General features: G+C 33.4%; 1 protein-coding gene across 1 annotated transcript; it reads right to left on the reverse strand.

The window, feature by feature from the left end:
* Positions 1-5,214: 5,214 nt before the first annotated feature.
* LOC136043812 (guanine nucleotide-binding protein G(q) subunit alpha-like) lies at positions 5,215-13,068 on the reverse strand. The gene has a single exon (XM_065728734.1). It carries the CDS (start codon positions 12,343-12,345, stop codon positions 10,948-10,950), a length of 1,398 nt encoding a protein of 465 aa, XP_065584806.1. The 5' UTR covers positions 12,346-13,068; the 3' UTR covers positions 5,215-10,947.
* Between the last annotated feature and the right edge of the window lie 2,542 nt (positions 13,069-15,610).

Below are 15,610 nucleotides of genomic sequence, written 5' to 3' on the forward strand. Positions count from 1 at the left end.
TATGATAATTTGCCCTTTTACTTTGAAAGTAGGCATAAATTGATCTTGATTTTCGATTTAGGCACCAAACGACGTCATTTGGAAACATGAGTTGTATTTACTGATGTTTGATAAAAAAAACACTTAGATTCTGACGTGGTTCCAGTAAGCAAAGTCTTCAATGGCTCTGGGGGTGCAGCCAGTAGAGGAAGTTTAACTTTCCCTGAGGCGCAACACATTCCTATTGTTTCACCATTAAATTTCAAGGCCTTGCAGTAGGGAGAAATTTTAGACATAGTCCCGATTCGAACACATCTACTATAATCATCGAATGGGCTGTACCTGAATGTCATGCGATAATTTTCACGTTGCTCTTGTGATTCCTCGGCACGCTTTCTTTTGGCATTATCTTTTGAAGCTGGAAGCCTGTTTTCACGTTGCTCTTGTGATTCCTCGACACGCCTTCTTTTTTCACTTTCTCTTTTAGCAGCAAGTCTGGTTTCGCGTTTCTCTGGTAGTTCCTCGACAACCCTTCGTTGACGTAAATTGCACATTCCTAATCTAGCACTATCTCTTGAAGCCGCAAGCCTGTTTTCACGTTGCTCTTGTGATTCCTCGACACGCCTTCTTTTTTCACTTTCTCTTTTAGCAGCAAGTCTGGTTTCGCGTTGCTCTGGTAGTTCCTCGACACGCCTTCGTTGACGTAAATTGCATATTCCTAATCTGGCCCTTTCACTTTGAACCGCAAGCCTGATTTTGCTTTTTGATAACATTCTATAGCATTAACAGTTGGAAAAATTTTCACGTGCCAAGCTTGCTAAAGCTCAACAATTTATAATAAGCCTCAATATTTTAAGTATCTGTTTTAAGGTTTTCAAATTACATTAATCTATTGTCAAAATATTTCGAAATATTTATGCAATTCCCAGCATTTACATTTAAACCCTCAACACAAAAATACATACAACTTATTTTTATATATATAGAAGATATAATCTGGCGTAACAGACAAAGTGTAACAGACATAACGCACAAACAACTTATTTTTATATATATATATATAGATAGATAGATAGATTGTGGTAAAAAATATGATACATGGACCTTGCGGTGCACTGCATGAAAAATCACCATGCATGGCCAAAGGAAGGTGCACAAAGCAATATCTTCGACTTTTAGCCCAACACAATTACTGGCAATGATGGTTACCCACAATATAGAAGAAGATCTACTGAAGATGGTGGTAAAACAGTAATAATAAAGAAGCGTAACAGTACCATCATCGAAGTAGATAACCAGTGGGTTGTTCCATATTCCCCTTTATTATAAAAAACATTTAATGCACACATAAACGTTGAATACTGTAACTCCGTGACGGCAATCAAATACATATGTAAATATGTCAACACGCATTCGTTGACGTAAATTGCACATTCCTAATCTGGCCCTTTCTCTTTGAACCGTTATCAGGTTCTACCTATCAATGGTATTTCCCCAGATTAAAAGTATATCCCACTTTGTAATGAACTGGGTCAGCCGCTTGGCTTACCTTCTATTTTTGTGCATATCAAAGCAGGAGATAGCGTCCCAGATGAGCGTCATGAAATTACAGAGACTTTAATGCATCCTACAGATGATACTGAAGCAAATACACCAAAACTCGACAAGTCCTTGATAAAATCTGCTTCATTTTCTGAAGATTCGGCTCTAGGCCAGGCATTCGTACCTCCTGAATTTCTTCTTTTATCATTGAGAGAAATTCTTGAAGCTGAATCCGTCTTTGAAAAGAGAAATAAGTACAAAAAAGAGATTAAACAAGTTCGTAGCAAATCTACGCTCGTACTTTCATCTGAAGCTGATACAACAGTAGCCGTAGAAATTGACGAAAGAGAGATTAAGAAGAGAGAGAAGGAAATAGCTCTCAAAACTTTTGAATCCTTCTGGAAAAATGCGTTTGAAGAGCTAAAACTATCCCACAATAAAAATCTCACGATTTTAAAAGATTGGTTAAAAAAAACAATGAACGACATGAGGAACAGTATCGATGCACAAATAGAAAAATATCAGCAGGTACTAGTGAATCTTGTTTTCATGAAAAATTCGGTAAAATGTGATGAGATAAAATCTCGTACGCTTAATGAACTGTTTTTGAAATTTGCTGATGTGGAAAAGCTAGATGAGTGTTATAAGTCCGTCAAAGACAGATTGGAAGATCAGTACAAAGACATTGAAAGTGAGCTGGAGAAGTGCAAAAAAAATGTTGGAGTGACCTGGATTGCTGTAACGATGATATTTGGCCCCATGACCTTTATGATATATTTGACTCGGAACGCTTTGAGATTTTTACTATGTCTAGGAATCTGGACGCAATTACATTGCGTCATCTGGTAGTTTAAGAGTTTATGTTAATAAAATTTGTCGATTAGAATCCTAAGTTAAATCCCCACCAGGTATAACTGTCGTCAATTGGTTGTTTTAATGTGGCTAATTCAGTGGAAACTGAGACTTGGCTTTTCTTGTATATTAGTAAAGACTTCTGTATAAGGTTATTTAGCCTCTAGAATTAGTCAGAAAGATAGTCATTATAGAAACATAGTCAAAACACTCCTCTCCGCAATCAAATTTCTTGACTAAGTTCTGACAGGTCTGTTTTTCGACCTTTTTAGTGTTTGAATCATCACCAAATATCCATATTGATCTCTTTGATGTACCAAATAGATCTGGTCTTTGTTTCATTCAGTTTAGCCCCTAAAAACCTTCCAAGGAGATTTCTTTATTAAAAACAAGTGGTATCTACATATTTGCCAGACGATTATAGACCAAAGGCCAGACTACTGCTTTATTGTGACCCAATTGATGAGCCTTGTTTCACCCCACGGATTGACAGCGTTTATGGCCCCTGAGTTTTCAAATTATGAAAGAGTAATGGAAAATTTACTCAGATTATAAGATGACTAAAAAGATGTTTCATGTCGAGGGCTTTCAGTTTCCATGGAAAGTGACCTTTGGAGCAAGTTCAGCTCTTATTTTTTTTGAAAAACTAAAGTGAAAGAAAAAATTCAAAAAATGAAGCTGGTCTACAAAAATCTTAAGAAATTTTCCCCATAGGCTGAACATTTAAGTTTATTCGTGGCTTAAAAGATTGTACAATCGGAGGTCATTTCCAGCTGTAAAATATCGCATGCAACGGAAAGCAAGTTAGCATCATGGGATAGTAAAAGGTTTGCAATTTTATTTCTCAGTTTTGACTAGCTATTCTTTCCTCTATTTTAATATCGTTCGAATAATTGCGCAGAAGAAAGTGTACTAAAAAAAAAAATCAGGATTTCTTGTTCATTTTATTGTCTGTGCTATCCTAACCATTTGATTGAAAATTCCGCGGTAAAACTTTTATCTCCGTTGTTTCTTCATATATCATATAAACCCTTGCAAAAGATTTTCTTTATTGATCATTTTAATGTTTTGGAAAGAAAAGTAGCAAAAAGAAGAGCTTTTGAAAGATTGGACTACTTTAAAAAAAAAGGTAAAAAAGGTAGGTAAAGGATACGGCATTAGACTTTACAGTCCTTACCGGCAGTGCTTATCTCCGTTTCTTGGCCCTTCAGCCAGGAAGTGCAATGGGGGTTTGGGGGCCAGCCATCCTGTGCTTTCGCACACCCTTCCTGTTTACCTTCCCCAGATTTCTCCAGGTACCCATTTAGAACTGGGTCGACTCTGGCTAAGCTTACAGAGTCTCGCTACTGACCCCCGTCCCAAGCTGAAGAATTGGGTACACCGGGATTCGAACCCGCGTCCTCTCAAACGAGGGATCTCGAATCCAGTGCACCAGCCCACTCGGCCAGGACGGCTACTTTGAGATGTATCGGCTCCTTGTTATGTTTTAAAGAAGACAAAAAGTAAACTGAATGTTTTAAAGAAAAGAAACTGTCGTGCTAAGTACATCATGGGAAAAAGAATACATTTAAGGAAGGGAAAAGATATTTGGCACTGTTGAGTTAACTGCTATTGAAAGTTATATTACCACTTCACCAAGTCCTTTTGTTATCAGTTTTTCTTCTTCTGATGGGTCCTTGTGCAGTTGTGTGCTCCTACATATAGCGTTTCCATGTATTTTGAAATACTATTTAATTCATACCGTCCAGTCAGATATTATAAGATGCACGTTGCTAGTTCTTGGAATAAAGCTGCTGATCCAAGGCCTGGTCAAGAGTTAATGCACTCTTGAACTGTGTGCGACTTTTACTACTTATCTTCGTTTCTTTCTTTTGGAGTTTCTATTTCGGTTGTCTTTCCGGTTTTTTTTTCTCCCAATCTTTCAGGGGGGGGGGGTCCGATCTCCCATTTTTTTCGTTTTAATTTGGCCTGCTCAAAGTTATGAAAACAAACACGTTACACTTCTCCAGTTAATTTTTTTTTTTGCACTTCTCCAGTTCACTTTCAGTGTCTTTGTACTGATCTTCTAATCTGTCTTTGACGGACTTATAACACTCATCATTTTTTTCCACATCAGCAAAATTCAAAACAGTCATTAAGCATACGAGATTTTATCTCGTCACATTTGTCCGAATTTTTCATGAAAACAAGATTCTCTAGTATCCAATGATATTTTTCGATTTGTGCATCGATACTGTTCATCATGTCCTTCATTTTTTTTGTTTAACCAATCTTTTAAAATCGTGAGATTTTTATTGTGGCATTGTTTTAGCTCTTCAAAGGCATTTTTCCAGAAGGATTCAAAAATTTTGAGAGCTATTTCCTTCTCTCTCTTCTTAATTCTACTGTTGTATCAGCTACAGACGAAAGTACCAGCGCAAATTTCCTACGAACTTGCTTAATCTCTTTTTTGTACTCATTTCTCTTTTCAAAGACAGATTCAGCTTCAAGAATTTATCTCGGTGATACAAAGAAGAAATTAAGGAGGTACGAATGCCTGGCCTAGAGCCGAATCTTCAGAAAATGAAGCAGATGTTATCAAGGACTTGTCGAGTTCTGGTGTATTTGCTTCAGTATCATCTGTAGGATGCATTAAAGTCTCTGTAATTTTATGATGGTCATCTGGGACACTATCTCCTGCTTTGATATGCACAAAAATAGATGGCGAGCCAAGCGGCTGACCCAGCTCATTACAAAGGAATCTCTATCCCGAAGTAAAGTTTTTCTACACATCTAAGAAAAGATTGATTCACAGATACAGGCTCCATCCACTTGTTGATCAAGGAAATTTTTAAGAAAATCGCCCTGGAAGAGAATGAAATGAATCAGTATACCCGCCAAAATTTCCGCTTGTATTAATAAAGAAGAGATAAGAAACGCAAACATGATACGAACTATTAATGAAATGATCTTTAAGATCTCTTTTTTCATGCACTATAAATTCAGTTTTGTAGTTCAAAATTGCGATAGTATTTCCAAAATGTGTGGCCTTTGGTATATCTGATAAAAAAGCTGTCTCCCGAGGTTAAAAGAGGGGGTGAGATCCAAGCACAGACCAGTGGTTATTGACAATACTGATGGGATAGCACACCGGAAATATCCTCTCAAAATCCAAGCCTAATCTTTAACCAAGCTTAATTGTATTAGTAGCAAGGATCTTCATATAGGTTATATGCAGCTAAAGCATCTTCTCTTTTTCTATGTGTTGAAATTGCAAGAAATTTAGGTTCAACATGGAATGATCACTGAATTTACAATACGATTCCATTTTTTTGTACTTGAGGATTTTTTGCATGAAAGAAAAAGTTTTGAATACATATGACTTTATTACTGAAGACTTTATTCTGTAAGATTTTTGCAATAGATCTAAAGCTAAATACAAACTAAGAAAATATTTGAAAACATGCAAATACAATGAAACCATCTCAACTGAAAAATATTTACGATATTAATATCGCTATTCAATTCCTTACTGTATTCTAAAAAAAGCTAAAAAACAGTTTTTCTGATGGAAGTAAAGAACAAAGTGGAAACCAAAAACACACAAAAATTATTGCTTTACAGAGCATGCACCATATATCTGCAATGCTGGTTCAATCAAAATGACTACTCTTGTTCCTTTATATTTTTTGAATTATCTAAAATGGGCACTATACTGAACACTAAAACACCGGTTAGGAACAAAAAATCCTTAAATAGTCTGCAGATCTAAAGAAGAGCTAATAGCTGACATGGCACCTGTAACAAGGTCGGAAGAGCCAAGACCTCATATGGTATGAGCTCTAGCGAAATTGTAAGAGTCAATAGATTGATTTAAAAGGAAAATCAGAGGTTTAGTGGCGGTCGCGATTTAACACAAGAGCTCTGAGTCACAAGGTCCTTCTAAATATCAAAATTCCTTTAGATCCAGTCACCCACTCATAAGTTAAAAATACCTCAGTTTCTAATTTTTCCTCTCCCTTAAGCCCCACAGAAGGTCAAATCAGGGAAAACGACTTTATCAAGTCAATCTCTGCAGCTCTATGAAAAGTCTACCAATTTTCATTGTCCTAGCACGTCTAACTTGCATCTAACTTGCCAGAGCACGGGACCTCACCCCTTAACTCCCCCAAAGAGAGCGGATCCATTCCGGTAACGTTAATCACGTATCTTAGACATTTTCTTATTCTACCCACCTAGTCTCGTCCTTATCTCTAGACTCTAAGCGTTTTCCAGGATTTCCGATTTCCCCTTCCAACTCCCCCTAATGTCAACAAATCTGGTCGGGATTTGAAATAAGAGCTCTGAGACATCATTTCCTTCTAAATATCAAATTTCATTAACATCCGTCCACCTTCTCCTAAGTTAAAAACACATCAATTTTTCTAATTTTTCCATATTAACAACCCCCAGCTCCTTCAAAGAGAATGGATCCATTCCAATTATGTCAATCGCGTATCTATAACTTGTACTTATTCTTCCCATCAAGTTTCATCTTTATCTATCTACTCAAAGCGTTTTCCAAGATTTCTGTTTCCCCACAGATCCGATTCGAATGGAAGGGACAGAGGGAATATAAATGACGACCGAGACACTCAAAGAGAAATTACAGACTGGGATACCGGGACACAAATGACGACCGGGACACAGGGAATATAAATGACGACCAGGACACAGGGAAACAACTACAACGGGGACGCCGGGGACACAGGGGGATAAATAAATGACGACGGGACACTTGCGAATATACAACATTCTTTGCTGTCCTATTGTCTGTCCATATAAATAGATTGTCAGGTTTACCAACTCTTGAACATGCAACATAATAATTGTCCATGGGAAAACATTCCGTATTCATATCTATACCGCATTTTTCTAACGATTGCCCTTGAGCTTTGTTGATGGTGATTGCTAATCGAACATTCCCCGTGTCCCCGTCGTCATTAATATATCCCCTGTGCCTCCGGCGTCACCGTTCTAGTTGTGTCCCTGTGTCCAGGTCGTCATTTATATTCCCTGTGTCCCGGTCGTCATTTGTGTCCCGGTATCCCAGTCTGTAATTTCTCTTTGAGTGTCCCGGTCGTCATTTATATAGATATATAGATACAGTTTCATTTCAGTTTTTTTTCTTTCTTTTTTTAGTTTTTTTCTTTTTTAGTTTTTTTTTAAGTTTCTTCTTTTTATTGATTTGTTTTCTTCAATTTGTCAATGTTCATTCTAACATTGACACTTGGAAAAATCTTTACGTGCCAAGCAAGCTAAAGCTGCAAGAATTTATAATAAGCCTCAAATTTTGGGTATCTGTTTAAGGTTTTCGAATTACCTTAATATTTTGTCAAAATATATTGAAATATTTGTGCAATTCCCAGTTTTTTTTTGTTTTTTCTTTTTTTAGTTGTTTAGCTTTTTTTAGTTTTTTTTTCTTTTTAGTTTTTACCTTTTTGTTTTTTTTACATTTTTCTTTTTAAGTTTTTTCTTTTTTTATTTTTTTTTTAGTTTTTTCTTTTTAGTCTTTTACCATTTTTATTTTTTCAGTTTTCTTTTTCTTCTTTATTTTTCAGACGTCATATGCAAACCCTCAATACAAAAATACAGACAACTTATTTTTATATATAGATAAGATATAATCTGGCGTAACAGACATAGTGTAACAGACATAAAAGAAAGACAACTTATTTTTATATATATAGATTTTTATATATATAGATACAGTTTCTTCTTTAGTTTTTCTTTCTTTTTTAGTTTTTTTCTTTTTTTAGTTTCTTCTTTTTATTAATCTGTTTTCTTAATTTTTTCAATGTTCATTCTAACATTGACCCTTGGAAAAATCTTTACGTGCCAAGCATGCTAAAGTTCCAACAATTTATCTTAAACCTCAATATTTGGGGTATCATTTTTAAGGTTTTCGAATTACTTTAATCTATCGTCAAAATATATTGAAATACTTGTGCAATTCCCAGTTTTTTTTCAGTTTTTTAGCTTTTTTTAGTTTTTTTTTAGTTTTTTATCTTTTTTTACATTTTTCTTTTTAGGTGTTTCTTTTTTGAATTTTTAATTTTTTTTCTAGTTTTTTCTTTACAGTTTTTTTAGTTTTTTACTGTTTTTCTTTTTTCGAATTACTTTAACCTATTGTCAAAATATTTCGAAATATTTATGCAATTTCCAGTTTACACTTTCTAGTTTTATTTTCTTTTATATATACAGAATATATAATCTGGCGTAACGGACAGACAACTTATTTTTATATATATAGAATAGATGTATAGATACAGTTTCATTTCAGTTTTTTTTTAAACAGACCCAAAATTTTGGGTCTGTTTTAAGGTTTTCGAATTTCTTTAATCTATTGTGAAAATATATTGTTATATTTGTGCAATTCCCATTTTTTTTAGTTTTTTCTTTTTTTAGTTTTTTAGCTTTTTTATAGTTGTTTTCTTTTTTAGTTTTTTACCTTTTTTATTTTTTTTTAGGTTTTTTATTTTTTATTATTTTTTAGTTTTTCTTTTTTTAGTGTTTTTTTTTTTAGTTTTTTTTTTAGTTTTTTACCTTTTTGTTTTTTCAGTTTTATTTTTTCAGTTTGGTAACATTCTATCTTTTTCAATGTTTTTCAATTTGTCAATGTTCATTCTAACATTGACAGTTGGAAAATCTTCACGTGCCAAGCATGCTAAAGCTCAACAATTTATAGTAAACCTCAAATTATAGTGTATTTGTTTTATGGTTTTCGAATTACTTTAATCTATTGTCAAAGTATTTTGAAATATTTATGCAATTCCCAGTTTTTACATTTTTAGTTTCAGTTTTCTTTTTCTTCTTTATTTTTTTGACGTAAATACATATCGCCGAACCTTTGTTTTTTTTAACTAAAATCCGGTAGGCAATGATGAACTTATCCAAGTCAAAATCCCAAACCCAATAATCATCGCTATCATTTTCGTTTTAATACGATTTGACTCTCGCTGTCCAGGTTGATCTTCGTCTAACTGCGCGGTTTTGCGTTCTTTAGCCGCAAGCCTTTTGGCATTGACTCTTTGAGCAGCTTCCTCGGCTGTTTCTTCTGCCATTGTAGGATTTGGTAACATTCTATCTTTTTCAATGTTTTTCAATTTGTCAGTGTTCATTCTAACACTGACTGTCAGAAAAAATTTTACGTGCCAAGCATGCTAACACTCAACAATTTATAATAAACCTCAACATTGTAAATATCTCTTATAAGGTTTTCGAATTACTTTAATCTTTTGTCAAAATATATATAGATATTTATGCAATTCCCAGTTTCTACATTTTTAGTTTCAGTTTGCTTTTCAGTTTAGTTTCATTTTTATATATAGATAAGATATAATCTGGCGTAACGAACAGACAACTTATTTTTATATATATAGATTTGTGCTTATGTATGGCAAACAAATCTCTTCAGGATTTGGGAATTCCTTCACCTAATCGTACCGCTGCTGTTTCGACAAGTGTAGAATAAGATCGTGAACCAAGTTACAACACGAGTGATCTATTGTCGTATGCACAAAATAATATTTCTAAGTTAACATCTGAGCAAAAAGACATTTATGATACGATAGTTCATTGTGTCGATAACAACGTTGGAGAAGTCTTCTTTTTGGATGCGCCAGGTGGTACTGGTAAAACATGTGTGATAAAACTGATTCTGGTATCAATTTGATCAAAAAATAACATAGCGTTGGCAATTACGTCGTTCGGAATAGCCGCAACGTTGCTGCCTGGTGGAAGAACTGCTCATTCCGCTTTGAAATGGCCTCTGAATTTGCATTCTACAGAAACTCCCAAGTGCAATATTTCCAAATCATCTGGGATGCATAAAGTATTGCAGCAATACAAACTTATTATTTGGGACGAATGCACAATGGCACACAAAAAATCGCTCAAGGCTCTGGAGCAATCATTGCAAGATTTGAGAGGAAATTCAAAAAACTTTGGCAGCGCATTAATATTGCTTGCGGGAGATTTCAGGCAAACATTACCTATAATACCTAGATCAACCCCTGCAGACGAAATAAATGCTTGCCTGGAAAATTCATATTAATGGGCAAACGTAAAGACATTAAAATCTATATATATAAAAATAAGTTTGTGTGTTATGTCTGTTATGCCAGATTATATCTTCTATCTATATAAAAATAAGTTGAATGTATTATTTGTGTTGAGGGTTTAAATGTAAAAACTGGGAATTGCATAAATATTTGGAAATATTTTGACAATAGATTAATGTAATTTGAAAATTTTAAAAAAGATACTTAAAATTTTGAGGTTTATTAAGGTTTTGAGGTTTATTAGCTAAGCTATTTTGTATTATTTCAAATTTAACTTCAATATTCTATTTTTCACCGCTTCAAATACATTCCCTGTGTTATTTGTATCAGTCCCAGAAGTGAAATAAGGGTAAATAGTCTTTTCTTGGTTGGGTTTCAAATCAAGAAATTTCTTCAAAATAAACTTCTTGGCTTCTTCAGCATCTTCCTTTGGACCATTATATTCAGGAAAATAGTTGACGAAATCCGAAATTCTTCCTATTAAAAGGAAACACTAAGCTAATTTGTATTCTTTCAAATTTAACTTCAATATTGCATTTTTCACCGCTTCAAATACATTCCTTATGTTATCTGTATTGGTCGCACAAGTGAAATAAGGGTAAATAGTCTTTTCTTGGTTGGGTTTCAAATCAAGAAACTTCTTCAAAATAAACTTCTTGATTTCTTCAGCATCTTGCTTTGGACCATTATATTCAGGAAAATAATTGACGAAATCCGAAAGCTTGATCTTTTCTTGAAGAAGATCGGTTTTATTTAAGAACAGGATGACAGAGGAATTTTTGAACCATCTACAATTTATTATTGCTTTGAATAAGTCTAATGATTCCTTCATTCTATTCACACCATCGGATTTGAAGAGAACTTGATCATAATCGGAAAGAGATGCTAGGAAAATGACTGAAGTGACGTTCTCAAAACAGTGTAGCAACTTCCATCGCTCTGATTTCCGGCCACAGACATCAAATATTTTAAATGTGACTCCTTTTGAAACAAATATGTATTCAATAATTCCAGATGTTTGCACTCGGACTCGTAGTATGTCTTGCTCTGTAGGCAAATAGTTTGGAGCCGCAATACGATCTAAATGTTTGAGGTAATATTCAGCTGAATCCATTAACTGGTACTCCCGCCTTCTCTCATAGACTTTCTTAACTCCAAGGTCATTCCAGAGCTCTTTAATATATTTCACATAGGGACTTTTAAACGTGGTCACTTTTTCACTCTCCACCTCAATAACAGCCCTTGCTTTATCAATAGACCCTGAGTCTTCATACTCAATTTGGAGGGACTCCATGGCTTTAATCATAGATTGAATCACAATAAATATGTTTTGAAATACAAACACTTTATAACGTCTTTTATCTTCATCTGAATATCCTTTCCCATGGATGATTCTCATCTGTTTAATAAACGTTGACTTACCAGACCCACTTGTCCCTAATAATAGCAATTTTACTACTTCCCTTGGGTGTTTCTGATCTCTTTTGAGTTGCCTCTCGATCTCTTGATAAACCCTTTTCAGTTCCTTTGCATCATCAGATAAACTTTCCAGTTCCTTTGCTTCATCAGATAAACGTTTCTGTTCCTTTGCTTCATCAGATAAACGTTTCTGTTCCTTTGCTTCATCAGATAAACGGGTCTGTTCCTTTGCTTCATCAGATAAACGTTTCTGTTCCTTTGCTGTATCAGATAAACGTTTCTGTTCCTTTGCTTCAACAGATAAACGTTTCTGTTCCTTTGCTTCATCAGATAAACGTTTCTGTTCCTTTGCTTCATCAGATAATAATTTTAATAATAATAATAATTTATTTATCACCCACTTAACAAAACAGTGGGTAAGTGGAGTAAAATACAAAAGAAAAACAGCAAAAGTAATACAATAGTATACCATAGATTAGATAATATAAATAATAAACGACTCTCTGTTTTACCTGTAAGCTTGGTCACAGAGCGAGTTGATTTTATCTTACAAAAAAATAAACTAATTTAAAATTTTCATGTATTTTTCTAGTTTGAATTAAAACATCAAAATTACTGCTCAGGCACCACAAATATTTTTGCAATTTACTTAATCACCTCAGAGATTCTGAACTGAACTTAAAAATTCTTTCAACTTTTTTTATGTCTTAAAAAGACAATGCATATACTTTTATCAAAAGAAATTGATCTTTTCTTAAAAACGATTTCTACTAAGCTTCAAACTTTTCGTTATCTTTTTGTTAAAATGTATACAAATATTTTTTACAATTACCCACCAAAATTTGCAATCTGTTGCCCTTTACGCAATTTAATATCTTTTTGTACAGTTTCTTTTCAAAGATGTGTGATTATTGAAGACAGTTCAATTTCTAACAACGATTGGTACTAAGCTTCAAACTTTCAGTTTTCGTTTTTAAGGTTTATGACTTGTCTCAATCCCTTGTCATAATATGTACAAATATTTTTCCAATACCAGTTTTTTGCTCTTTAAGCAATTTAATGTAAACTTTTCCATCCATGAAAATCTTCAATTTTTCACTTTTGAATATCTTCAAAAGTGTGACAACGTCATTGCAATACTGATGTATATAAAATGACGTCAATCACATAGCTTTCTTTTTTCCAAAATTAAGGCTCTTAACGAATTCTCACAAACTCCTGGATGCCAATTTTCCTGAAAAAAATATGGAGCCTTTTTCAGGAGAAATACATACATAGATAAATATACAATTCTGCCCTGGCAGGTGGCAGGCTTCTATATATGGATTCTCACTGTCGCTTGTCTTCTAACCGCAGACAATTTGAGCAATTTCTTGGTGTCATTACGTCTCCTTTTCTTGAGGTCATAACGTAACCACAGGGCCGTTACCACCAAATTTTTCCTCAAAGTCCTGACCGATTTAGATTGTTCTTGGGACATGAAATGTCAATGATGTTAATCTATATATAAACTAGCTGTTGGGGTGGCGCTTCGCGCCACCTCCTAAGCCCCCCGCGCGCGTAAGTCGTTACGTGCCATATTAGTCACGCGCCATTGTAGTTGTATCCCTGTGTCCCACCTGTGAATATAGATATATATATATATATATATATATATATATATATATATATATATATATATATATATATATATATATATATATATATATATATATATATATATATATATATATATATATATATATATATATATATATATATATATATATATATATATATATATATATATACATACATATATCTATATATATAAAAATAAGTTGTCTGTGTGTGGATCTGTGGATGGATCAGGTGACGTCATGTTTGTCCGCATATGACGTCTGAATTATTTCACACTAATACAAAAGAAGAAAAAAACTAAAAAAGGTAAAAACTACAAAAAAAACTAAAAAGAAAAAAAAACTAAAAAAGCTAAAAAACTAAAAAAAAACTAAAAAAAGGTAAAAATCTAATAACTAAAAAAAAACTGAAAAAAATAAAAAAAAGGCAAAAACTACAAAAAAAATAAAAACTAATAAAAAAACTAAAAAAGCTAAAAAACTAAAAAAACTAAAAAAAACTAAAAAAAGGTAAAAAACTAAAAAAAACTATAAAAGAAAAAAACTAAAAAAAAGGAAAAAACTGAAAAATAAAAGAGAAAAAGAAAACTAAAAAAATATGAATAAATATATATAAAAATAAGTTGTTTGTGGGTTATGTCTGTCTGTCTGTCTGTCGAGTGACGTCGTGTTTGTCCGCATATGACGTCTCAATTATTTCATACTAATACAAAAGAAGAAAAAAAACTAAAAAAGGTAAAAACTACAAGAAAACTAAAAAGAAAAAAAAACTAAAAAAGCTAAAAAACTAAAAAAAACTAAAAAAAGGTAAAAAACTAAAAACTAAAAAAAACTGAAAAAACTAAAAAAAGGCAAAAACTAAAAAAAAACTAAAAACTAATAAAAAAACTAAAAAAGCTAAAAAACTAAAAAAACTAAAAAAACTAAAAAAAGGTAAAAAACAAAAAAAAACTAAAAACTAAAAAAGAAAAAACTAAAAAAAAGGAAAAAACTGAAAAATAAGAGAAAAAGAAAACTAAAAAAATATTAATAAATATAAAAAATATAAATATAAATATAATATAAATTAGCAATCAACAAAGCACCGAGACACAAATGACGACCGGGACACAGGGAGTATAAATGACGACCAGGACATAAGTAAAAAAAAAACTAAAAAAACTAAAAAAATGGTAAAAACTACAAAAAAACTAAAAACTAATAAAAAAACTAAAAAATCTAAAAATCTAAATAAACTAAAAAAGAAAAAAAAGAAAAAAGGAAAAAAATAAAGGAGAAAAACAAAACTAAAAAACGAATGTATATACAGACCGGGACACCGGGATACAAATGACGACCGGGACACAGGGAATATAAATGACGACCGGGACACAGGGACACAACTACAATGGGGACGCCGGGGGGCACAGGGGGATATAAATGACGACCGAGACACCGGGACACAAGGAATATAAATGACGCCCGGGACACTCAAAGAGAAATCACAGACTGGAACACCGGGACACAAATGACGACCGGGACACAGGGAATATAAATGACGACCGGGACACAGGGACATAACTACAAAGGGGACGCCGGGGTGCACAGGGGGATATATAAATGACGATGGCGACTCAGGGAATGGTCGATTAGCAATCACCATCAACAAAGCTCAAGGGCAATCATTAGAATCATGAGGTATAGATCTGAATACGGATTGTTTTCCCATGGACCATTATATGTTGCATGTTCAAGAGTCGGTAAACCTGACAATCTATTTATATGCACAGACAATGGGACAGCAAAGAATGTTGTATATTCGCAAGTTTTACGTAGTTAAAAACATATATATATATATATATATATATATATATATATATATATATATATATATATATATATATATATATATATATATACTAGCTGTTGGGGTGGCGCTTCGCGCCACCCCAACACCTAGTTGGTGGGGCGCTTCGCGCCCCCCAAGCCCCCCGCGCGCGTAAGTCGTTACGCGCCATATTAGTTACGTGCCATTGTAGTTGCGTCCCTGTGTCCCACCTGTGAATATAGATAGATTTATATGTGTTTCAAACTACGTAAAAATTGCGAATATACAACATTCTTGGCTTTCCCACTACT

This window comes from Artemia franciscana, chromosome 2, assembly GCF_032884065.1.
Source record: "Artemia franciscana chromosome 2, ASM3288406v1, whole genome shotgun sequence".
NCBI classification, from domain to species: Eukaryota; Metazoa; Arthropoda; class Branchiopoda; order Anostraca; family Artemiidae; genus Artemia; species Artemia franciscana.

What these genes read in the sequence shown, in the direction of transcription:
- LOC136043812 (XM_065728734.1), bottom strand. Translation starts at nt 12,345, where the DNA reads ATGGTATACTATTGTATTACTTTTGCTGTTTTTCTTTTGTATTTTACT.